The 24,730-nt window shown below is 40.3% G+C and overlaps 1 protein-coding gene across 3 annotated transcripts in view; it reads left to right on the top strand.

Moving 5' to 3' along the window:
* HBS1L (HBS1 like translational GTPase) overlaps positions 1–22,723 on the top strand; it is a 127,892-nt gene extending 105,169 nt beyond the window's left edge. For all 3 annotated transcript variants that reach the window (XM_048844497.2, XM_048844496.2, XM_048844498.2), the window contains 10 exons: positions 1,771–1,917; positions 2,243–2,317; positions 7,527–7,644; positions 7,848–7,916; positions 10,131–10,235; positions 13,621–13,711; positions 15,468–15,576; positions 16,635–16,735; positions 20,681–20,825; positions 22,054–22,723. In XM_048844497.2, coding sequence (XP_048700454.1) covers positions 1,771–1,917; positions 2,243–2,317; positions 7,527–7,644; positions 7,848–7,916; positions 10,131–10,235; positions 13,621–13,711; positions 15,468–15,576; positions 16,635–16,735; positions 20,681–20,825; positions 22,054–22,065 — 972 coding nt within the window. In that variant the 3' untranslated portion in view covers positions 22,066–22,723. The remainder of the gene's footprint in view (positions 1–1,770; positions 1,918–2,242; positions 2,318–7,526; positions 7,645–7,847; positions 7,917–10,130; positions 10,236–13,620; positions 13,712–15,467; positions 15,577–16,634; positions 16,736–20,680; positions 20,826–22,053) is intronic.
* The last annotated feature ends 2,007 nt before the right edge of the window (positions 22,724–24,730 follow it).

The raw sequence follows: 24,730 nt of genomic DNA, 5'->3' as shown, positions 1-24,730 counted from the left end.
AGGGTAGTCAGTTTGGGTTCTCACAAAGTACTGTTTTGAGCTGCTGCTTCTGCTGTGCACGATACAGTCCATATTCCTGTTACTGGTTCGAATGTTAGAAGTTAAAATGTGTTGTAATGTTCTCTTTCGTATTAGAACTAATTCCTGTTTTACAATGTCCGCTTCACATTTTTGCCAGTTAGTTGGCCTTAGTCACTATGGCCTGCAGGAAAGTCTGACTAAACTATTGTGCAGACATAATTGCCAAAGTTTCAGTAACAGGCAAGAAGCAAATTTGGGCTCTACTCTCATTACTGTATATTTGTTTGAAAAGTAATTCCTAGTCATATTTGTTATAATGAGTCTTACCCAATACTAGTATAGAGGGCCTTATGTAAGGTCTCAAAGTGCATCACAAAGGTGGATATTATCATAATTTTTCAAATGGAGAAATTGTAGCACACTGGGAAATTGTATGCCCAAAATCATACAAGTAGTCTATGGCAGATCTACTGGGCTGTGTTTTTTTTATGGTGTGGATGCTTATGCATGTTACAGAATGTCCATGATTTATTTTTAATTTTTTAAGTAGAAAAGGGGATCTTTAATCTCAGAAATATTGGAAAATGCTGCACTTAACTGTACTGTTTCCTTTAATTCTATTTAAATTATTGATTCATATTGGTGACTGTACAAGTAAGTAACATGGTGAGAATATACAAGTCCAGATCTTCAAATGCACCAGAGCTTGGGTCTGCAGGTGAAGATTAGGTGGGGCAGAGGAAGTTTTAATCCTCCTTTACACTCCTTCCATCCTTCGGCTGCCAGGGGCCATTCTAGCCTTTAATGTAATTAGAGGCTTGAGTGATGTTCTATTGTAGGAGATTACTGGAGACCTGCTATTGCCATGCTCCAGCACTATGAGGAAGTGTTTATAAAGAGGTGGTGTAGAACAGACTCTGATGGCTCTACAGTAATTGGGAGTTTTGCCATTCTGAGGGAATCCCCAACTGCTGTTCTGCAAAATGCAAAGCAGCCCTATCAAAGGCCATGATCTGTCCTGCAGTACACAGTGTTAATAAAATAGTTTATGCATTTTTCAGCCCTGAGCGTAATTTTTTTTTTAGGGCAACTGTAGATATTTGGAGGCTTACATTTTATTTGTTGCAGCTTTGGCAGTTTTGAGGTGTGGTTGGTTGGTTAAATGAGAGTCTGATGTGAGTTCCCTGTAACCTAAGGGGCTGCTTGGGCATTGTCATGACATTACAGAGTGATGAGGTATGATATGTCTCTGGGTCATTTGGTGTGTGGCTCAGCTCACCTCATCTTATCCCTCTTATCACTTGTGTGAAGGAAGGGCATGAATTGGGACTCTGGCTTGGACCCAGGGTTCCTGGGCAGGCCTGAGGGTACGGAGAAGGCATTTCCCTTATACCCATTCTCTGGTTAGTAGAACGCAGGGCCTTTGATGCCCATTTGAAATCCACACTGGAACAGCTCTGTCAGGTAGTTTTAATAGTAGCTCCAGCTGGTTAATAGTTTTAATAAAGTTGCTGTCTCCATATTTAACCATACTCATGGTTACATGAGTGTATGTACATGTCTCATTGTTTCCCTGTCCACATTAGTGATCTAGAAATCAATCCTCATTCAACTGAAGTCATGCTGATATTCTCTTGGTGACCATAGAGGGTTAAGATGTGTTTTTGTGTGACCACTCAGGACCATATTTATCCATAATTCATTCTTCTTGTTGAAATTATTTTCCTAACCATCTTTTTTCTTACCTAGGCTGATGTGGCTATTTTGGTTGTGGATGCTAGCAGGGGGGAGTTTGAAGCAGGGTTCGAGACTGGTGGACAGACTCGAGAACATGGGTTATTGGTTCGCTCTCTTGGAGTAACACAACTGGCAGTTGCAGTCAATAAAATGGACCAGGTACTTGCTTAATAGTTTCCTTTAGTGAACAGTCTTGCGTCCCTTCCTGTGTGCCCTAAATTAAGGGGATCTGTGTTCTGAGGCCAGAAGGTTTGCCCTTTATAGAATAAGGCCCTCAGTTTATTTTCTTTCATAGTGTGCTCTATGCTGTTTTTCTCAAAAATATGGCAGAAACATTATGAACATTTTATTCATTAGGCTTAATCTTTGAACTGAAGTTTTCATAGAAGATCTTAGGGAAGGTACAGTATAAGAGGTCAATATAATTTGTATAGAGAAATATGCCAAAATCCAATATTTTTATCGAAATATGTTTTTATTTTAGGTCAGTTGGCAACAGGAGAGATTTCAGGAAATTACCAGTAAACTTGGCCAGTTTCTTAAACAAGCTGGCTTTAAGGTAAAGTAAATTTAAGATTATGAGATTTGTAAAGGATTGGGGCCTCCTATACAGCACCCTCTTCCAGCTAGATCCAGGCTTGTGCCTGCAGAGCCAGCTCCTTCACTGGGAAAATCCTGCCTAGGGTCCTCACAGAATCCAGGGAGGAGAGTTTTTTCAGTCATTCATTGCTGTGGGATTTTTATTTCAAGCCTTCTTAGTGAAAACCAGGATCAACACTTCACAGCCTCTTGTTTTTGTTGTGTGTGTGAGAGAGAGAGACAGCAAGTTGCCAGTCTTTTCCTATGTGCAGTGGATAGGGTTTAATCAGCCAGCCAGCTACCAGCCTCTGAACCGAGGGATATACCATCTCTTATACCTTCACAGATTGTTAACACTTTGTTCATACCTTGCTGGTACACTGGGACTAAGGTGGGATGAGTTTGTATCAGTTTTGCCTGGGCATATCAGCAAGGTCTGGGTTTTTGCTGTGCCGCCTGTGCTGAACCCATTAGTGGGTTAATGGGACATAGCAGAGTCTGAATTGTACCCCACATGCCCTACTAGTGGGTATTTAGGCAGTGTCAGGTGTGGACAGCGAGTGTTTGGTGCCCTTCCAGCAGTCCCACCCTCCCCTTACTTTAGATCTCCTGGGATGCCAGAGTTGTGGCTGGTTGCCTTCTTTGGAGTCTGGAAGGAGTGTTTTCATCAAGGCAGAAGAAAACACTTTCCACATTTTATACATCTTTCTTCTGGTATCCAAGAGGTCTTGTTTAGGGGACTTACTGTAGATAGTACACATTGTGAGTTAGCAAGTGCAATTTTGGGACCCTTCTCATTTGAGAAGGAAGCAGGCTTTGGTCCTGACACTCTCATTGTATGATGGGTGGGGGATGTCATGGGGTCTCCTGAGAGTCTTTTCCAGCCTCAGTAACTGCTCCGGGTGTTCTTAACCACCCTTGTACTTTATTATATCCTTTCAGTAGGCTACAGTCGGGAGTATTGTGTACATATTTTTCACAGAGAGTAGCCAGCTTCTTCTGCTTGCTTCTGGGGAAGGATACAGGATTAGCTGCAGCCAGTCCTGCCTTGCTTCAGGCTCCCTACTCTCCTCCCTAGCATTTCCTTCCTGTCTGCTTATATAGTCACAATTGTTGTGATTCCTTCCATCCAATTAAGCCCTCAGCTGTATCTCTGCTCAGTCAATTAGCACCCTCTGCCAACTGCCTGGCTTTCAGTCAGGTCCCAATTAATGTATATTGGTGGGGATTTGATGACCCTGTTACAGTGTCACAGTTTAGGGCAACTGCACCTGTATTTCCCCTCTATGGTCCAGCAAGGGCACCCACTTTCAGGCTTCCGGCTCTGCAGCTGGTGCCTTTCTTGGGTAGAGACCCACATCTTGCTCCCATCTGACCAGGGTATTTCCAGGCTGGCAAGTTTCCTGCCTTCCCTGTGTATTCCCAGCAAAAGCCAGTCTGCCTAAGCAGGGCATGCTTCGCTTCTCTCCCCAGAGACTGTACACAGTTTATTTGCCCCAGTTATAAGTCACCACACAGTTCTTTCTAATCAAGCCTATTTTATTCTTAAGGCAAAAACACTGCAGGGGAACAATAAAAGAGCCCACATGCATGGTAATAAGTTTGCCAGGGATCACCCCTTCCAACATGAAGAGAAGTCCTTCAGATCCCTGCCCAGAAGTTTTCCTGTGGTTTCAAGTTCACCACACTGTTTGCTCTGAACAAGAACACAGTCTTATGGGGCCTAAGTAGCCATCCTTTCTGAATGATTGGGGCCTTCTTTGGACCGGAGTTTGCCCATTTACTGGATCGGAATAAAACCCCTGAATCAGTTCATCACCAGATTATTTATCTCAACCTCCATTCTTTGTCTGCTGGTCTCTTGAGAATCCAGTTTGAACCTTTGAAGAAACTGTGACTAGGTAATCAGCCAGATAATGGTTCCCTTCCCCAGAATAAAGCTTTGAGAGGCTGCTAACCAGAGGAATTTCAGCAGCATGCCCCCTTCTCCTAGAGACATTACATACTTATATGTTGTTGTGAGATTGTAATTGCATTGTTAATACAGTTGCCCACAAAGGTATTGCATTTAATGCAGTAAAGTTTAACTTAATTCCGTAAGGTTTATCCAGGGTATTGCATTATCTGTCACAAGGGGTATATGAATCAATGTCTTAAGCAGTGAGGTTTCTTCTTTGCGTAGTGTCCCTATGGGTGCTCCACTGTAAGTGTGTTTGAATCCCTGCGCTGCTGATCAGAGAATTTCGGTAGCAATGTCCATTAGGCCTGCACATGTGCTGTATCTCCTCGTGCTGTGCTAGCCACCGCATGCAGGCTAACCCCCTCAGTTCCTTCTCAACAGCCCCTGGCTAGAGGCGGAGCCATTAGCAGTCCATTAAGACTGTCGTTTTATTTTACATACCTATAGTTAATCTCCTAGTTCTAGTTGTAGTCTTCTTCTCCTTTCTTATTTTATTGGAGGGAGGGGAAAAGACTTCAATTTCTTGCCTGCTTTTTCTCCCCTGTCGGGGACCCTTCCCCACAACTGGGTGTGCCCGGTATGCTGGTCTTCAAGAAATGTCTCACTAGTAAAGAGGCGATCCCAATTGCAGAGAAGTACTCTCAGTGCATTCACTGCCTCGGGGAAGGCCACATACAACAAATGTGTGGTCTTTGTCAACAACTCTGGCCCAGATCTCACAAAGACAGAGAGGTCTGCCAGAAGACCATCTTCATGGAGGCAGCTCTCACCCCAGTCACCTGGTAGACATGAGTCTTCCCCACAGCCTTCTATGTCTAAGGGCTGTGGGTCGAGAAAACAAGCTACGGACCCTTCTCATAAATCATCTAAGAAGAGAGAGTGAGGTCCCCACAGTGAGCCTTGAGATAGCCATAAGCGATCACCATCTCGCTCGGTGTCTTTGGCACCGAGACCATCTCATGGTCTTAGTACTGAAGATTCCCTTGGCTCATGGAGGCCAGCAGCAACCGGTACTACTGACAGGCCCATGGACCTGATGGGCACGGGCACCGAGTCATCAGCACTGAAGGACAGGAGTAAGCACTCCTCTAAAAAGACACTCCCAGTATGCAAGTCCACATTAGCGCTGCCAGTGACAGCTTCAGAACTGCTTCAAGATATTGAGGAACGGGAAGCCGGTACTGAGAACTATGTTCTCCTCCTTCTCCAGATGAAGCTGTCATGCCTCCTCCACCGTCTCTGGCAGATGACTTTTGATCCTTCCAGGAGCTGGCAAAGAGAGTGGCAGACACTCTTTAGATACCATTGGAGGAATTCAAGGACACCCACCATCAACTCCTTGACATCCTCCACTATACATCCTCCTCAAAGATCACCCTCCTGATTAATGAGGCCGTTTTAGACCCGGCAAAGACTGTGTGGCAGAACCCAGAATCAGTGGTGCCAACCTGCAAGCGAGCAGACAAAAAATACTATGTGCCTGCTAAGGAATCTGAATTCCTATTCTCCCACCTGCCACCCAACCCCATCATGGCGGACGCCTTAAACTCCCGGGGATGACAACACCAGTCAAGGGCTACTCCCTAGGATAGGGATTAGAAGAGTCTTGACATTTTTGGTAGAAAAGCATACTCCTCAGCCATTCTACAATTTTATATCGCCAACTACTAGGCCCTCACGGAGAAATATGATTACATAAATTACTTAAAACTCAATAAGAAAAGGAGGACTTGTGGTACCTTAGAGACTAACAAGTCCTCCTTTTCTTTTTGCGGATACAGATTAACACGGCTGCTACTCTTAAAACTCAATGACTTTATTGAAAAGATGCCAGAAGCATATCACGACCAATTTAAGGCCATTATCCAGGAGGACCAATTAGTGGCAAAGACATTACTGCAGTCTGCACTCGATACGGCAGCTAGGTCCATCTCCACACCTACGGTGATGCTATGAACGTCATGGCTTCGTTTGTCGGGCTTCCCGAAAGAGGTACCCTACGTCATTCTGATTGCTCCTATTTGGCCAAGACAGACTTACTTGTCACAGCTCGCATCGTGCCCAATGATCCCTCTCCCGGACATTCCGCACCTCCTCTTGCAGAACACTGAAAAATATTTGGGGGTCATGATGAATAATTATATGAACATTAGCTTCTGGTGCGGTGTTGTGGCCAAAATGGCTAATGTGGTCCTGGGATGCATAAACAGGGGAGCCTCAAATAGGAGAAGAGAGGTTATCGTACCTCTGTATTTGGCACCGGTGTGACCGCTGCTCGAATACTGTGTCCATTTCTGGTGCCCACAATTCAAAAAGGATGTTGATAAATTGGAGAGGATTCAGAGAAGAGTCAAAAAAAATGATTAAAGGATTAAAACATGCCTTATAGTGATAGGCTCAAGGAGCTCAGTCTATTTAGCTTAACAAAGAAAAGGGTAAGGGGTGATTTGCTTACAGTCTGTAAGTGCCTGCGTGAGCACAGATATTTAATAATGGGCTTTTCATTCCAGCAGAGAAAGGTATAATATAATCCAGTGGCTGGAAGTTGAAGCTTGACAAATTCATACTGCAAATAAGGTGTAAATTTTTAACAGTGAGGGTGAATAACTATTGGAACAATTTACCAGGAGCTGTAATAGATTCTAAATCACTGACCATTTTTAAATCAAGATTGGATGTGTTTCTAAAAGATATGCTTTAGGAATTATTTTGGGGAAGTTCTATGGGCTGTGTTATAAAGAAGGTCACACTGGATGATCACAGTTGTCCTTTCTGGTCTTGGAATCTGTGAATCTAGGCCATTGTGGCAAACTAGCAACCTGCACTGGAAAATTCCTGCCAGTTGAGGGATAGGGTTAGGGGTTCTTCGCTGAGTTCAGTTGTTGATTACAGTTAATAAAGTTGCAGCCTTGACATGTAACCTATATTTCTGTGTTTGTCTCATTGCTTCGATGTACAGTAAATAGAAGGAAGCTGGATCAGCCAAAAAGGCCTTCAAATTTTGAATAAATTGAGTGTCCATCTTAATAGAAGCCAAGTGTTATCTTATTGGGCACAGTATTTTCTTTTTCATTCAAGGGAAATGTGGAATAGTAAGCAAAGGGTCCATAAGCTTAAAAACAGTTATAATATTGAAAATGTGCTCTTTGCTGCTGCTTTTTCATGAAGGTACCATTTTAGAGAAACACTGTATATTTATTGTAGACTTTTGTTTTGTTTTGTTAATAAGGAGTCCGATGTAGCTTATATCCCTACAAGTGGTCTTGGTGGTGAAAATCTAGTCACAAGCTGTCGATCAAGTGAACTCACTGAATGGTATAAGGGAAAATGTTTGTTAGAACAAATTGGTGAGTGTACCATTCTGCTTGATTTAATATTTATTTGGTACATTGTAATCTTGTTTATATCAAAAATGTTCTTTTGTGGGGAGGGAAGTTGGGGGGGGGGAATAGAATGCAATATAGTTGATTACTTAAGTGAGAAATTGTGAGATGGTCTTTTTGATTACTAAATACAGGAAATCTCAAGGTATTATCAATTTTTTTTTCAGATTCTTTCAAGCCACCACAGAGATCAGTGGATAAACCATTTAGATTATGCGTGTCTGATGTTTTTAAAGGTTGGTTTTACTGTGTATAAATTTTATTTGACCAATCATTTTGAAGATGTAAGTAAATCTCTCACATGAATGCACACACATGTAATATGTATGTGTGTGTGTGTATTCTGAAATAATTTTAAATAATTTTAAAATCATATTTCTTATACTGTTAAAATCTGACCATAAAATAAGTGTAAAAAGAGACTTTTGTTCAGGGGATTATTCTTCTTTTCTGTGTGCAAAGCACTTTTATTATTGTGTGTATTATTATTCGTATGGTAGAGAAACTGAGGTAAAAGATTGTGGCTTGCTCATGGCCATACAATGAGTTGGTTGCAGAATGGGGAATAGAAATCAGGGGTCCTGGCTTCCAATCCAGTTCTTATTCTTTGAGACCATTACTAAGTGACACCGTGATCTGAGATTTAATATCCAACCTGACATAGTATCCATTAACGTATTGCCTTATCATAAATTGTATTGTTTTACTGTTGAAACTTCAAGATTTTATCATATTGTTTGTATAGTGTGTACATACTTGGAATCAGAGTGATAGTATAGTAATCTGAACATCAGGTTAAAAAAGCCAGTGAAAATGGAATTAGGTTCAAATATAGGCAATGGTAGAAAAATGCATTCCATGCAGATTGGGAGAGGGTCTTTTTCAAAGAGACCTTTAAAAACTTAGGACCTATCAGCTCTGCAAGAACATTGAGGATCTCATGGTAAATACTGTAACACTAGATAAGGGTTTGTCCCAGTACCTTGGCCAAAATTTCCAGTACTACCACCATGACTGTACTGTGTATTGCATATGAGAGTAAATGTCATTACAGTTTTGCTATATGTATATAGTATGTAAAGCTCATTGAGAACCTTTATGATGAAAGGCTTTATTATTTGCAGTAACTAATTTTGCATTGAGCTTAGTTTTACAGATATACTAAAGAACTAAAATGAATAATTTCAGTAAACCTACTCTATAAAAAAAATCTGCATTTTCCAAGTTTATTGGTGGTGGTGATTATGGGAAGTATATCCCTGTTTACAGATATAGGGTCTGTTGTTTAAATAGTAAATATTATTATAGTTGCACATACAGATCACACCAAGAATTTCTGCATTCAAAGCTAGCTTTGAACATGCATCCAGCTTTGAAATTTGGGCTCATAGTTTTTGATTTTAGGTTTTTGGTTTTTTTCTAGCATACACAGTTCTCTCACTTTCCACACTTTTGGGGTGTTATGTTTTTTATCATTTGACCAACACAGTAATAATTCATCTATAAGTTTGCTCTAATGGAGAGGAAAAATGTCCCATTGGCACATCTGGTAATGCTTTTCTAGGTACATATACTGGAGCACCTTACAGTAATGGCAATGAGTAGGAAAGGAGGAAATGTATTCCATCTCTGATGAATATAGCATGCATACATACATAAAAGAAGTGTTTCCAGATGCACACTGAAACTTTAAAAACTTTGTTTAAAAAGACATTTTGTGTAAAACCAAACATACCTGCATATATGCAGTCTCCATAGTTTGGGAGAAACAACTTTGCTTCAAGTGTGTCCGTAAGAGCAAGAACAGTAACATACGACTCACCTTTTAATAAATAACCAATGTGAACATTCCTATGACTAGAAATGTACCCAGTATATAGACCTTCAAAGTGAGAAATATACTTTGTAAATCCAATACTTCTTTATTCATAAAATATGCTACACTCTTCCACCATTATTGCAGTAAGTTTGGGTGGCAAACCAATCTTTAGCTGATTTTCCGAGAGTATAAAATGCCAATAGAGCTTCCATAATTTCTGGTTCATTGGACAATAAACATGCATGAATGCATGAGGGTTTATTAAGGTGTCTCAATAAATATTTTTGTCTGTAAACAGTGTTTGGGGTGCTTAAAATAGGCTAATGATCTAATTCTTGTATTGAAAAGCTAAAAACTGGATATTTATGCAACCACATGAATTTTAAAGTATAGGTTTCTGCTCTTAGTTAAGAAAAATATCAGATCAAGGGGTTTTGGAATTAATGGTTTGTTTTCAGTATGATGTAAAACTGGTGACTTTACAAGTAATGAATACTGACTCAGCTGAGAAAATGCTTTTTATCACATTAAAATCTGTCTACATTGCTAATGGGTTAATTGTATATAAAAATGCATTTTACCATATAGTTAATTGTTTTATTATTTTAAATGATTAACATGCTTATTACAGACCAAGGATCAGGATTTTGTGTGACTGGTAAAATAGAAGCAGGATATATACAGACTGGAGACCGACTTCTGGCTATGCCTCCCAATGAAACTTGCACTGCAAAAGGTATAGTATTCAAAAGCTTGTTTACTTTCAGGTCAATACTGGTCTAGGAACAGTTACTGAAATGGTAACAGGTTGTCAAACTGATACTAACTGTCAAACATAACATGTGAAAGCATAAACGAATTTTAGATGTGACGGTATAAATATCTGTCTTTGAAAGATATGTGAAAGTTCGTATGGGTTTTCATCTTTTTTACAGTGCTAGTTATACCAAATTTGTCAGCCTCATGTTTTTTTGAGTGAAAATATGAGAATTCTGCAGTTCATAGCTATAAAATGTATGAAACACAAAAAATCATTAGTAGTCAGATTTACTTATGAGCATTGCTATTTTTGTGTGGGTTTTAAACAGCCCTTGCAGGTAAATCTTGACTGCTGAAGATTTTTATATCCTGTTGTGCTGTAAAACATTCCTTGCTGGGGATGGAGGCACTTAGCAGCCCAACTGGATCCCAGGTGCTCAGGGGAGAATTGCAAATATATTTCTGCAGTCTTAAAAATTTCAAGGAACAAAAGAGTGTTAAATCATATTTCCCTTTCAAAATATGCCAAATAAATTTCAGCATTTAATTTTATTTTTTCACAGTTTTCTTAATTCCTGTGTCAACAAATGGAAGAGAGAATGGAATTTGTGTTGAAAATAAGTTTTGTTTCAGTGTATTTTTCTGATGATGGTAAAAAGTTACATAACTGAGGAAAATTGCTGAATATCTATTTGTGTTAACAATTAAGTATATAGTATTCAGCATTGGGGGAAATTAAAACCCATTTTTCTGATTTCGTCATATGGAAGAGTTGATGCTAAATTTATTATTTGTTTTGTACCACTGGTTAATGACTGAACAATTTAGCCCTCGTGAAAAAAAATTCAAAATATTTGTGCGCTGATATTAATATGCAAAGTAATGGCTGGTACATTTAAATATGTTAAGGTGCAAATGCTTCTCCATTACATGGAACAGAAGTAAAAAACATGACATTATTATGTGTTGGAACAAAATCAACAAAATCTTCATACAGTTTGCAGTAGTAAAATGCATAGATATGCCCTGCTAGATATATTTAAACTAGATGAAAAATAACAATGGTTTAAAACATATGTTTATATGTGTCTTTTCTCCAGTGCACTCTGTTGCTCTGGTTCTCTAGTGCATTAGAGTCCAAGGGCAAGTTACAGCAGTCAGAGTATGCTAAGTGCGGGGATGCCCTGACCACTTTCCTACACAGGTTGCAGGAGAGGAGGAGGTAGCACAGAAACTACTATGATTGGTCTACGTCATCTGGGGATCCTCCATCCTATGTTGGGAAGATCCATCTGGTGCTGGAGCATCACATAGTGGCTCAAATGTAGCTGAGGATTTGGAGTCATTATTTATTACATGCTTACATTTAAGGAAGAGAAAATAATGTAATATATTTATATTTAAATACAAACTTGAGGCATGGTAACTTGTATATGGTATGCTATTAGCTTATCATTTATAACAGAAAGAAAAGTCTGAAGTTCATTTATCCATGTATGGGAGTGCCACCTGTAGGTGAAGTAATTATCAACATGGCTTAACAAAATAGTTCCTCATGACTTTGACATGCTTGAATTTGAATGACTCTATGCCTATTCTGGAAGGGAGCAGGAGAGACAGATTTGAAAACTAAGAAATACAGTTTGGTACATGTTAACATGGAATGTGTTTTGTTTAAATTGTTGTGATCTGCAGTGAAACAGACCTAGGTCTGTGAATGTGTGCAGTATTTACCAAAGTTTTCATTTTATAACACTTACCTTTCTTCTGATCAATAGCATTCATTTAAAAGTCATGATGAATTTTTTATTCTCACCTATAAGTCTACACCAGTGGTCACCAACTGGTTGATCGCGATCTCCAGTGGTGCAGTGTGCCCACCTCCCTCCCACACTGCTCCCGGAAGTGGCCAGTGCAGCCCAGGGGGCAGGGGTCTCCCTCCGCGTGCTGCTCCTGCCTGCAAACACCACCCATCCCCGCAGCTCCCATTGGCCTGGAGAGCTGCGTGGGCAGTGCTTGCAGAGAGGGTCAGTGCATGGAGCCACATGCCCCCCGTCAGTCTCCCCCCCCGGGGGCGGATTGGCCTTTTCCGGGAGTGGTGTGGGACTGGGGTAGGCATAGGAGTCGCTGGAGGTAAGTGCTGCCCGGCAGGAGGCCACACCCTAAACCTCATCCCTGAGTCCCCTCCCAGAGCCAGCACCCCATACCCCCTCCTGAACCCTCTCCTGTACCCCAAGCCCTACCCTGAGCCCCCTCCCAGAGCCAGCATCCCAAATCCCCTCCTGTACCCCAGCCCTGAGCCCCCTCTTGAAGCCAATACCCCATACCCCCTTCTTCACCCCGAACCTCCTCCTGCACCCCAAGCCGCAGCCTGGAGCCCCCTCCCAGAGCCAGCACCCTGTACCCCCTCCTGCACCTCAGCACTGCCCCACCATGGAGCCCCCTCCTGCACCCAAACTCCCTCCCAGAGCCTGCACCCTGCAACCCCTCCTGCACCCCAACACTCTGCCCCAGCCAGGAGCCCCCTCCTGCACCCAAACTCCCTCCTAGAGTTTGCACCCCTCACTCCCTCCTGCACCCCAAACCCTTATCCCAGGGTCAGCCCAGAGCCCACACCCCCCCCCCCGAACCCCAACACTCTACCCCAGCCTGGTGAAAGTGAATGAGGGTGGGGGAGAGCAAGCAATGGAGAAAAGGGGAGATGGAACGAGCAGGGTGGGGCTTTGGGGAAGGGGCGGGCATCAGGGAAGGGGAAGGGTAGATCCTGTGTTGCCCTTAGATTAAAAAAGTGATCTTGAGCGTAAAAAGGTTGGAGATCACTGGTCTACACCCATGAGTGCATACCTCACAAACAGAATATAATACCTATTTAGTAGCTTTCTAATAGATAACATGATGCTGCAACCCAAAATCATTTGTTGCATCCTTCTATGACAGTGAGCCAGCGAGCGCTAACCCATGTAGGGTAAATGAAAGTTGACACTAGAACCATTAAGGAACATGAAAGGCGGTGTAAAATATTCATGTGCATCAGAGGATGGGTGGGGCAAGCACTGTGGTATTAGTGCACAGTAGTATTTTCGAGACCGCATCATCTGCACTGTGTGACTAGCGGCAGGTCCACTCCCATGACTTAGACAAAGCCATATTAATATACAGGGTGGAGTGAGAGCGATAAGTCCTGACCAAAAAAAAAATTGTTTCCTTTGTGCTTTTAATCAAAAGCTTTTACTCTCAGCCCATTCATATTGAAAATTGATGAGTAATGGTTGATGAAGCACAAATGGCCCAAACAGAGCTGTATGTTTGTAGCTCAGAACCTAGGTACTTCACTGTGAGGTTCTGTTCTTACTCATTTCCAGGAATCACACTGCATGATGAACCAGTTGATTGGGCTGCAGCAGGAGATCACGTTAGTCTCACTTTGACCGGCATGGATATCATCAAAATCAAGTGAGTCCAAATCTGAGTTTCAGTCTAAGCAACCGTTTGTTTTTAATGAAAAACCTTGTAACTACTACACTTTACAGTCAGCGGTTTACTTGAAGAATGATTTGGTTACCAGGATATTTAAAACCAAAGTGATGCATATCACCTGGCCTGCATGTACAAACGTTAGAAACATCTGCTGCATGTGCAACGGCAACCTCAGAAGAACACTGTTCGTGTTCATGATTAATTCACCCTAATAATGGCAGAAGTGACTGTAAAAGCCTTTTGCTTATGCTTCCCATTCTTGGAATCTTAGAACATACATCTTAATTGCTAAATGGAACTTCAGAGAATACTCTAATATTATATTTAGAATTTAGATAGTATAAAAGATTTACTAAGAATTCACCAAATTGTAAATCATCCAGACAACAAAGCATGTCTAAACTGCCAGCACGTACAAGCCTTGTACCAGTAACTAAATATGGCCAAATTTGTAGTGAACAATTTATTCAATAAATTTAGGCCCTTATTCTGTTTCTAAATTATTGGGAAACAGATGTCAATTTTTCAAATAAATAATAAATGGTTTATATAAGCATATTTCAGCCTACTCATATCTAACACTGTGTTTGCCACAACTGTTGCAATGAGTATTGGCTATTTGTAAATTGCTATTCATGCAACATTGTTAGTAACATAATTCATATGGCTTCTTTTCTGCTTCCGGGTCAGAGTGCCAAACTCACATGGATCTTTCAGGCTGGTTGACCAAATGCTTCTAGCCTCTATATTTGTGCAAATTTATACTTTGTTTATGAAAGGAAAGAAGACAGTTATTTTGATTTCCTTCACTGCAGTGGTATTCCTGTGAGAAGTCCTTGTGCTGTTGTCAAATGGAGTTAGGGTGGGATTTGTGCTGTCCATGTTCTGTAGGTGGTTTATCTTGGGTGATGTAAATTTTTGGGAAGTAGAGGTCCTTAAGTTTCAGGTCTATTGAAATTGTTGGTATTTTGTTCTGTCCAATTCCTAGGGCATGGCTGCGTTGCCCAGATCCCTTGGCCAAAGTTTTTTTTATGGTCATGTTTAAAAGGGTACAACTGATGTTGTTGTGTGTGAGTAGCAAAGTGATGTATGCATGGGATAGGGCATTGGTTTTCTTTCTGTATGTTTTTTTTGTTAGTGGAGAGCTGGTTAGTTCTGAGTGACACAGGGCAACACTCATCCCCATCTCCCTTTGCCCACAAAAAAATGATTTCTTGATTTAACATTGCCAGTTGCTCTTCTTAGATTCAGTATAGTTCTATTATGAAGGTGGATTTATTTTTTGCAACTGAATATAGTGCTGATGAAAGTTGCAAGGTTTGACAATGCTGGAGATTGAAGCCGTCAAGGTACAGAACAGGTAAATAATAGGCAGCAGCACTGCAAATTTGCCCATCCCAAAATATCTTGCAGAGAGATGACCTCTGGGTGACAGGCTAATTTATTCTCCTAAGTGTCTCTTCTCACCAAATAATGTCATTTCAGAAGAATTTTAGCAGTGGAGGTACTTGTCCATTTGGATCTTGCCATAATTCTTTGTGCTCACCCATAAAACAGCTTTTATATCCTGTAGTAATGCACTTGACTGGGTGCTTTAACAGTGTGATGTTTTCTTTTCACATACAGCATATTAATGTGTCACTTCTTTAACTTAGTGTTTACTTAAAAATATACTGCTTAACATTTTTCCAATATGCTATCAGAATATTTGTCTTTTTTCTTCCTCTTGTAGTGTTGGCTGTATATTTTGTGGTCTCAAGGAACCCATCAAAGCCTGCATTCGTTTCAGAGCTCGAGTCCTCATCTTTAATATTGATGTCCCCATTACTAAAGGATTCCCGGTAAGTCTTGAAATATTCTTCTCTTTGAATGTTCTGATTTTCTTTCTAGGTGGCTCAGTATTCTTTTTGATTAAAAACCAATTTTAAACTCGGAGAGGAAACACTTAGTAAACAAAATTGTGAAATCAGTGGCATTCTCTTGAAATTCCAGATTCTAGTTTAAAGAGGCTGCAGAGTTACAGCTTTGGAGGTAGATGCCTGTGTCTGCTGGTTTCTGATATGACGATATGCCCTGTTCAGAGAATGTGGGGGTTTCAGCCATGCCTGTCATTAATAAGACAGTATATGCGTGATTGTAGAAATGCACTTGGCTGTAAATTACCTAAAAATCTCAGTACCTGCCACAGGACTGCACTGATGTGGTAGGGTTCAAAAATGGATAGTAACCAAAAAACGTAGAGTGAATGAAGTATTTATTGTAATGTGTAAAAGTATAACTCATAAGAGTGATCTAGCAGTCATGTCCACAAAGATCCCATAAAGTCCAGGATGTGGCTCCCCAGGAGATAAGCTCTGAGTGAAAGAACATGTTTATGTTTACATTGTAATTTGAGGTGTGATTGCAGCAAGCACAGACACCCCTGAGTTAGCTTGGATCTAGCTAGCTTGAGTAACAATAGCCGTGTAGCCATAGCAGTATGGGCTCTATAAGTCTGCCTGGGACCCTGGGTATATACTCAGGAGGCTATCCCTCGCTTCCACTGTTTCATTGCTTTTGTTACTCGAGCTAGTGCTAGCTAAGGTCTGTCTACATGTGCTGCAGTTGCATCTCAAATTGCAGTGGAGACATACCCGGTGAGTGTTTGTGAACATGAGGTACAAATGCTTCACTGAGGAATGTCCATCAGTAAAGCAATGGATTTTATACGGATGCCAGCGTGTTGTGCTACCATTGGGCCAGTTCTTTATTTTGGCATGTGCATTAGTAGACAGAATTTTTCAGAAGTCAAACTTCAGAGCTTGAGGATCTTTCAGGCTCTTACAATGTAGGTAGGTGTAAATGTAGAATTTTAAAATGCAAGTTACTAACTGAAAAAAGTAAACTATTGTTATTTTAGGTACTTTTACACTATCAAACTGTAAGTGAGCCTGCCACTATTAGACGATTATTGAGTATCCTTCACAAGAGTACTGGCGAAGTCACAAAGAAAAAACCTAAGTAAGTATTTGCGAGGTGAAGAAATTTGGCAGGTTCAAATTGGTTAATATAAAACAAATTGCATCATATTATTCCCAAACATATTCTGTTTAACGATAAAATAATAATATACTTGCATATTCTATACTGCTTTTCATCTGTAGAGCTCAAAGCACTTTATAAAGCAAGGTGAGTATCTTTAGCCTTGTTTTGCAGCTGCTAAGGCACAGAGAAGTGAATTGACTTGCCCAGTGTCACACAACAGGTCATTAGCAGAGTCAGGAATAAAACATGGATGCCCTGATTCCCACCTCAGTGCCCTGTTCACTAGATCATGCTGCTGTAGTTTTATTTCCTGAAACAGGATAGAGTCTACAGTATGGTTTTAGACACTGGTTGACATATTGTTGCATGGCTGTGACATCGCCAAAATGGCCCACTCCCAGCGAATGCATGGCTGGACCTCACACTGAAAAGAAATGCAGAGGAAATCCTGAATCCTAGAAAAAAGATTTGTGTTTTGTCTCTAGAGAAGAGGTGATATCAGTGCCCCTCAGTATTCTGCACTTTCTCTCTCATCTCACACTGATTTTTTTTTCTTCTGCTCTCACAAGCTAAGCAGAGATAGCAGACTCACTACTTGGTTGGGTGACCACTATGGGTGACCACTAGGGGGGAAATGGAGGTGATGGTGATTCAGTAGAGAGCACTCACCTGTCTAAAGCAGTATTAAATCAATGCCCCAGCTTGCCGGTATTGTCGTTCACATGAGACTTAAAACTGAGATCCTGCTGCTTGTGGTCATTAAAGATCCCTTGATCTTTCACAAGAGTAGGGTTATTAGCCTTGGTGTTTAACCAACATCCCTCTTGGGTAATTACATTCTGCTTGATTGAATTTAAAAATCCAACCTGTAGTTTCAGTTGGACACAACATTTTTCCCTGTTTGCCCTAAGCTGTTGTGTGTTAGTACTGTGCACTGTTAAACAGTTGTCCCATGTTGTTCTACATATGGAAGTATTTAATTCCTGTAATTTCTAGTGTCTGTAACACACTTTGACATGCACCTAGATTGGGGTTCTCAGACTAGGGGTTGTGACCCTTCAGGGGGTCACAATGTTATTACATGGGGGGTCGTGAGCTGTCAGCCTCCATCCCAAGCCCCGCTTTGCCTCCAGCATTTATAATGGTGTTAAATATATTAAAAAGTGTTTTTAATTTATAAGGGGGGGTCGCACTCAGAGGCATGCTATGTGAAAGGGGTCACCAGTACAGAAGTTTGAGAACCACTGACCTAGATGAAAAGTGCTATGTAAATGAAACATCATTAATTATTAACAGCAATTTAGAAAGAGACTACACATCCAACTTGTGGAAAAAATTATCTACAGTGTTTGGCATTTAGTAATAATAGAGAAAGTTGGGAGAGAGCTTTTAAAAATTTACATTTTATTTCAGAACACAAATAGATGAAGCAATATTTAAGTAATCTGAAAGGAAAATGCACAGGGAGCTCTTAGTTCAGCTGGAGTTTACAAAAATTCTCTAACTAGAGTTGTCTGCTTTAAAAAGGAGAATTTCACAAAGCTGAAAACAATTTATGAGCTAAATCAGTTGGGAGAAATTATTTAAACAAAAGAAATATGAATGATAATTGGGAGTTATTTAAGAACATTTTAATAGATGCCCCAAAAGCCTCATTTGGGAAAGAAGGCTGTATTGGTTGGCTGAGAGGGAAATGAAAGCAGCTATTTAAAAAAAATTCTGTAATATATAACAAATGAAAAAAGAGGAAGTTGATAGTAATGAATATAAATCCCAAGATAGGATTTGTAGAAAATTGAGAAGGGAAGCGTACGGACACAAGGAGAATCTATGACCAGCACAGTTGAGGACAATAAGGAGGCGTTTTAAAAGTGCATTAGGAACAAAAGGAATCTTAACAACGGTATTGGTCCATTACTAGATTGAAATAATAGTAATAATGCAATATAAGTCAATGATAATGCAGAAAAGGCAGAAGTATTCAGTAAAAATGTCTGTTTTAGAGAAAAAGCCAGATGATGTATTCATATCACACGATGACCATGAAATACTTTCCATTTCAAATGAAATTGAAAATGCTAAGTAAGCAGCTACTAAAATCAGCAGGTCCAGATAACTTGCATACAAGAGTTTTAAAAGAGCTGGCTGAGGAGCTCTCTGGACCATTAATGCTGTTTTTCAATAAGTACTGGAACATTGGGGAAGTTCCAGAGAACTGAAAGAAAGCTTAATATTGTGCCACTATTTAAAAAGGGGAAATGGAATGGCTTTGGTAATTATAGGTCTGTCAGCCTTACTTCCGTCCTGGCCAAAATAATGGCATGGTTGATACAGGACTTGAAAAAGAATTAAAGGAGAATAATATAACTAATGGCAATCAGCATGGTTTATGGTAAACAGATCCTGTCAAACTAACTTGATATCTTTATTCAATAAGATCATAAGTTTGGTTGATAAAGATAATAACGTTGATGTAATATATATAGACTTCTGTAAGGTATTTCATTTGGTTCCATATGACATTTTGATTAAGAAACTAGATTGATACAAAATCAACATGGTATATACATTAACTGGATTAAAGCACGGTTAACTGATAAGTCTCAAAATGTAATTGTAAATGGGGAATCATCATCAAGCAGCTGTGTTTCTAATGGAGTCCTACAAGGATTGGTTCTTAGCCCGACACTATTTAACATTTTCATCAGTGACCTGGAAGAAAAGACAAAATCATCACTGATAAAGCTTGTGGAGAACACAAAATTTGGGGGAGTGGTACATAATGAAGAGGACAGGTTTACCGATCAAATGCAATCTGGATAGCTTGGTAAACTGGGTGCAAGCAGACAATATGCATTTTAGTACAGCCGAGTGTACACTCATAATGTTTAGGAACAAAGGATGTGGGTCATACTTACAGGATGGGGTTCTCTATCCTAGGAAGCCATGACTCTGAAAAAGTCTTGGGAGTGAGGGTGAATAATCAGCTGAACATGAGCTTCCATTGCAATGCTGTGGCCCAAAAGGCTACTGCTATCCTTGGATGTATAAACAGAGGAATATTGAGTAGGACTAGGAAGGTTGTATTACTGCTGTATTTGGCAGTGGTGTGACTGCTGTTGGAATACTGTGTTCAGGTCTGCTATCCACAGTTCAAGAAGGATGTTAATTAATTGTACAGGTTTCAGAGAAGAACCATGAGAATGGGGGGAGGGATAGCTCAGTGGTTTGAGCATTGGCCTGCTAAATCCAGGGTTGTGAGTTCAATCCTTGAGGGGGCCAATTCGGATTTTGGGGCAAAAATTGGGGATTGGTCCTGCTTTGAGCAGGGGGTTGGACTAGGTGACCTCCTGAGGTCCCTTCCAACCCTGATATTCTATGAATGATTAAAGGATTGGAAAACATGCCTTATAGTGATAGACGCAAGGTGCTCCATCTGTTTTACTTAACAAAGTGCAGGTTGGGGGTAACTTGGTCACAGTCTGTAAGTACCTACTTGGGGAACAGAAATTTGATAATAGAAGGTTCTTTAGTCCAACAAACAAAGGTATAAAAGATCCAGTGGCTGGAAGTTGAAGCTAGACAAATTCAAACTAGAAATATGGCACAAATCTTTAACAGTGAGGGTAATTAACCATTGGAACAACTTTCCAAGAGGGATAGTCACTCAAAAGTTTTAAATGAAGATTGGATGTTTTTCTAAAAGATTCTCAAACAAGAATTAATTAAGGGAAGTCTTATGGTCTGTGTTAAACCTGAGGTCGGACTCAATTATCATAGTGGTCCCTGCTGGCCTTATAACGTATTAATCTATAACTTGCAATTGGATTAGATTTTTTATCTGCTGACAGATGTTTCACTGTTATTTTATAGATATATTGATAGATATAAAAATTGGGTGTTTTAATATTTTGTTTGCAGGGTCCTCACTAAAGGACAGAATGCTTTAATAGAACTACAAACACAAAGGCCTGTTGCCCTGGAATTGTACAAAGATTTTAAAGAACTTGGAAGGTTTATGTTACGCTACAGCGGATCCACTATAGCTGCAGGAGTTGTCACAGAGGTACGATGCTTTTGTAACAGACTTTCTAGAATGTTGATTATGGAGAGGTGGCAGCTTCTCCATAATAAAGGTTTGCAATCAGTTTCCATGACAAAGCCCTATTTTATCAGCCCCATTACTATGGATTGGGAAATGAATTTGACCTGAAAATTGCCAGATGTACTGTGAAGACAAAGGAGAACACTTCTGCAAAGTTTTGAGGAAAATTTGTCAAACTGTTCTTTGAAGTACAGGTCATTAAATGAAAAGAACCACGGTTTGAAATTTTAAAATGTCTCTTCTTCATATCACTCCAACTAAAAAATGGCTTATTACTATCCCTTCAAAGTTTCCACATAGATAAACTTTCCTGAAAACTTCTCCCTCAACTATGTTTAAAGAAAATAGGTTGCAATTAAGCAACATTGTTAATTTTTGTTGTTACTAGCTTTGGGCCCAGTCCTAGTCCCACTGAATTTAAAGGGCTTGTAAACCGAATCCTGCTTGCACAGACGGCTGTAGGAGTTTTCTGCTGTTAACTTCAGAAGACTCAGGGACAGGCACTATGCGCATGTGTAAAGACTTTTTGTCTTCTATTATCAGGATTGCACCTTTGAAAATACAAAGATTCCTCTAAACTGACAGACAGTGCCGTCTTTTTTGAGGCCTGTGTTTTTGGATCCGTAGGAGCTGAGTTCTAGTTCCAGCTGTGTTTAGTGTGTGATGGAAAGGTGCTGGTATCCTCCCACTTCTATACAGAGGCCCATGGTTTAAATAGTAGAACTCTTATCCCTATGCTTAAAACAATTTCCCAGAGCTCGTGAGGCTTTGTGAGCTATGTTACAAAGGTGTCTTAACATACTTTCTTGTCACAGTTTACACAGGACTCTGAGCTAGGGCCATGATCTTATAAATCACTTGCACACATTTAACGTCGCTACTGTGAGGTGTCCCATTGGGACTCCTCACAGTAATAAAGTTAAGCACATGCCTAAGTGCCAGTAGGTTGGGGCCTAAATAAGCTTGTGGCTTGGAAATAACTTTTTGTAGGACTCAGTGTTGTTTCAAAGAATTTTAGAGAAAATTCAGACTATTGTCCCTGAAAATGTATCAGTAGATAATCTATTAGAATGTATACATTATGACCCTTTGGTGGTGGTCTCTGTTTTTTTGCTGTAGTATTTTCATTTGTTTTGTTTTTTTATGAAATGACAACAAAACCTACAGCTTTTCTTCTTCTTCTTTTTAGATTAAAGAATGACAGTGGTGCTAAGTCTTCCATGACCCAACCAAAATGCAATCAGCCATCCAAACCGCTTTCCGAATCCAGTTACTTCAGCTGAAGGAACTAAGTGCAATTAAATTTAAAAAAAAAAAAAAATTTAAATCCACATTGGACATTTAGTGAACTTTTTATCAGTCTCTGCCTACTGCGAAACAAAATGCCAACTGACATGGAAATGCTAATGTTGCACAATCTCATTTCAAAAGGTTCCATATTTCTCTGTGAAATTCACCCCACATTTGCAGCTCATAGAGCTTTATGGAAACTTGTTTGGAAAGGTGCATTAGAAGATAAGATTGTTCCATGATGATTCACCATCTTGCTACTTCCAGCCATAGACTGTTTACATTTTTTTCTTTGATTTGCTCATTGCTGCACATTAATCCAGTAAAGTAACTTAATTGGTCTAATGTATTTTAAGGTTTGAGATGAATGCATTTTCAGGGAAAAAATAATTGTTTACTTCAGTTTCAGAGAATGGTATGTAATGTCATCCACAAGATTATTTCCCGCATCCCAAAATTTATTTAAAAAAAGAAAGTTTAATTTCATGTGTAGTGGAAGCTGTGCCAACAATGACTAATTTTATTTTTGAAGTATAAAAATATAATAAAGTAGCCTGGTCTGAGCATAATGTTTTGCCTCCTTCAAACCGTATTATTTAATTTAAACCCGTGCTAAATTCCATTACACTGAGTATAATTTTGCAGGACAAAACATTTCTATGTAAACATTATAAAATAAAACTAGAAACTGCATACTTAGCATGTGAGAGTATGTCTTCGCTGCAGAGTTAGTCCAGGCTCTTATTTGCGCATTGCACCAACACCCCTCCCATCATCGGAAAAACCCACTGATCCAATTTTAGTGATGCTTTCAACACGAGATTCCTTTCCCGCGGTACAGGCTATAGCCTGAATGATGTTTTCACTTGGGCTGGTAACCTGCTTATTTTGCAGTGAGGATGCATGTTAAACCACTCGAGTGCTGGTAGTCCTTCAGTGCCTTCCCACAATTCCCCCTGTGTGCCCTGAAGGACAGGCAAGTTCTCCCACTATTCATTGGGACTCAGCGTGACTCAGCTTGCTGGATATGACCCCAGAAGTCCTAGCAAGTGCAGGACACAGTAACTTGGGTAGCACTTTGCAGTGCGACTGTTCCCGTCCATGCTATTCTGATCTGGGTGCCCAGACATGAATGCGATGACCTGGATTAACTCTGTGATGAAGACATACCCTGAGATGTGAAGAACACTGAAGACTGGGCTTATAATTCTATTCAAGTGATTGCCCAAAAACATTCCCATAGGCATCTACCTATGCTCATCTATCCTTACTCTTCTCATACTGGTGGAAGTTACTTTGACTACAATCAAATGCATAGATCCCAGTTCTGCAAATACTTACACAAGTGCTTAACTTTACACATGTGAATTATCCCATTGACTTCAGTGGGAGTACTTATGTGTGTCAACTTTAGCATGTGCTAAGTATTTGCAGAATTGAGGCCTAAAGATGTGTCTTCACTGCACGTTTAACATGGGTAATTGACACCTCTGTGAGCTTAGGCCAGGTATGAATCACTGTTCTTGCACTCAGCCGTGTGTGTCTTGGGAGCTTATCCCATGGTTCTTTGTGGTGAGAAACACTAAGATTGTTTCACAGTCTGTTGCATCAGTTGTGGGAGAAGTTGTCTGTCCTTCAGGGGGAACTGTGAGAAGGGCACAGTAGTGCTATGAGCACTTAAATTATTTTGCCTGCATCCTCAGTGTGAAGTGGGCAGGTTTTGGCCCCAGGTAAACCAAAGCTGGGTTCTAACCAGAGGCCATGTTGATCTCAGGTTACGTGAATTTCTGGGCCTGTTACCCTCAAAACTGAACACTCGTTTGGGGAATTATACCATTATACCAGTACCATTAGTTACAGCTTCCAGTAGATCTTTAACAATGCATGTCTTTAAAGTTGCACTTAAACCATTATGGCAGCAGTCCTGAGGCTGACAAGATTCCAGAGCTTTCATACTCCCAAACACTTGCATTGAGCCACCTCAGTAGACTTACTTAAAACCAAGGTAACACTGTTTATAGATCTGAAATCCCAGGAGAGCTGAAGTGCTGGGAGTGGAAGAAAAGTATCCCCAAACTGAAAATTTTAGTCTAGTTCCTAACTCTTGTGCATGAGGAACCATATACATCAGAGCCTCTTTTCATCTTAAAAATGCAAATTGACCCAAGTGTTACACCTGGTTAGTACAAGGGACAGAAATAAATAAATGGTGGAAAAGATGAAGGAAAGACATGCTACAACTTCGAGATCAGTGATTTTTTTAATTTTAAAAGTACAGGTTCCACCACATTATTATTATTTCTCAGGCACAGCATGTCCTAGAGTTCTGTATGTTTTGGGTTAGAACAGTGGTTTTCAAACTTTTTGAGCTGAGGACCTCCCCGCCGCTCCCTTTGAGTTACAATTTTTGGTTGCATTCCCCCAACCCAGACAAAAATAGATACAATACCTGCCCCTCCCTCTTTGGGTTTTCAGGGTGGGGGAAGGCAAGTATGACGGTCTCTGGGGGCGGAGCCAGTGCTGGGTGCAGAGGCTGCTGGGAGCAGAAATCGGTGTGGACACGGTGGCCGTTGACA

Source organism: Caretta caretta, chromosome 3 (assembly GCF_965140235.1).
Source record: "Caretta caretta isolate rCarCar2 chromosome 3, rCarCar1.hap1, whole genome shotgun sequence".
NCBI classification, from domain to species: domain Eukaryota; kingdom Metazoa; phylum Chordata; order Testudines; family Cheloniidae; genus Caretta; species Caretta caretta.
This window is presented reverse-complemented; position numbering and strand designations above follow the sequence as displayed.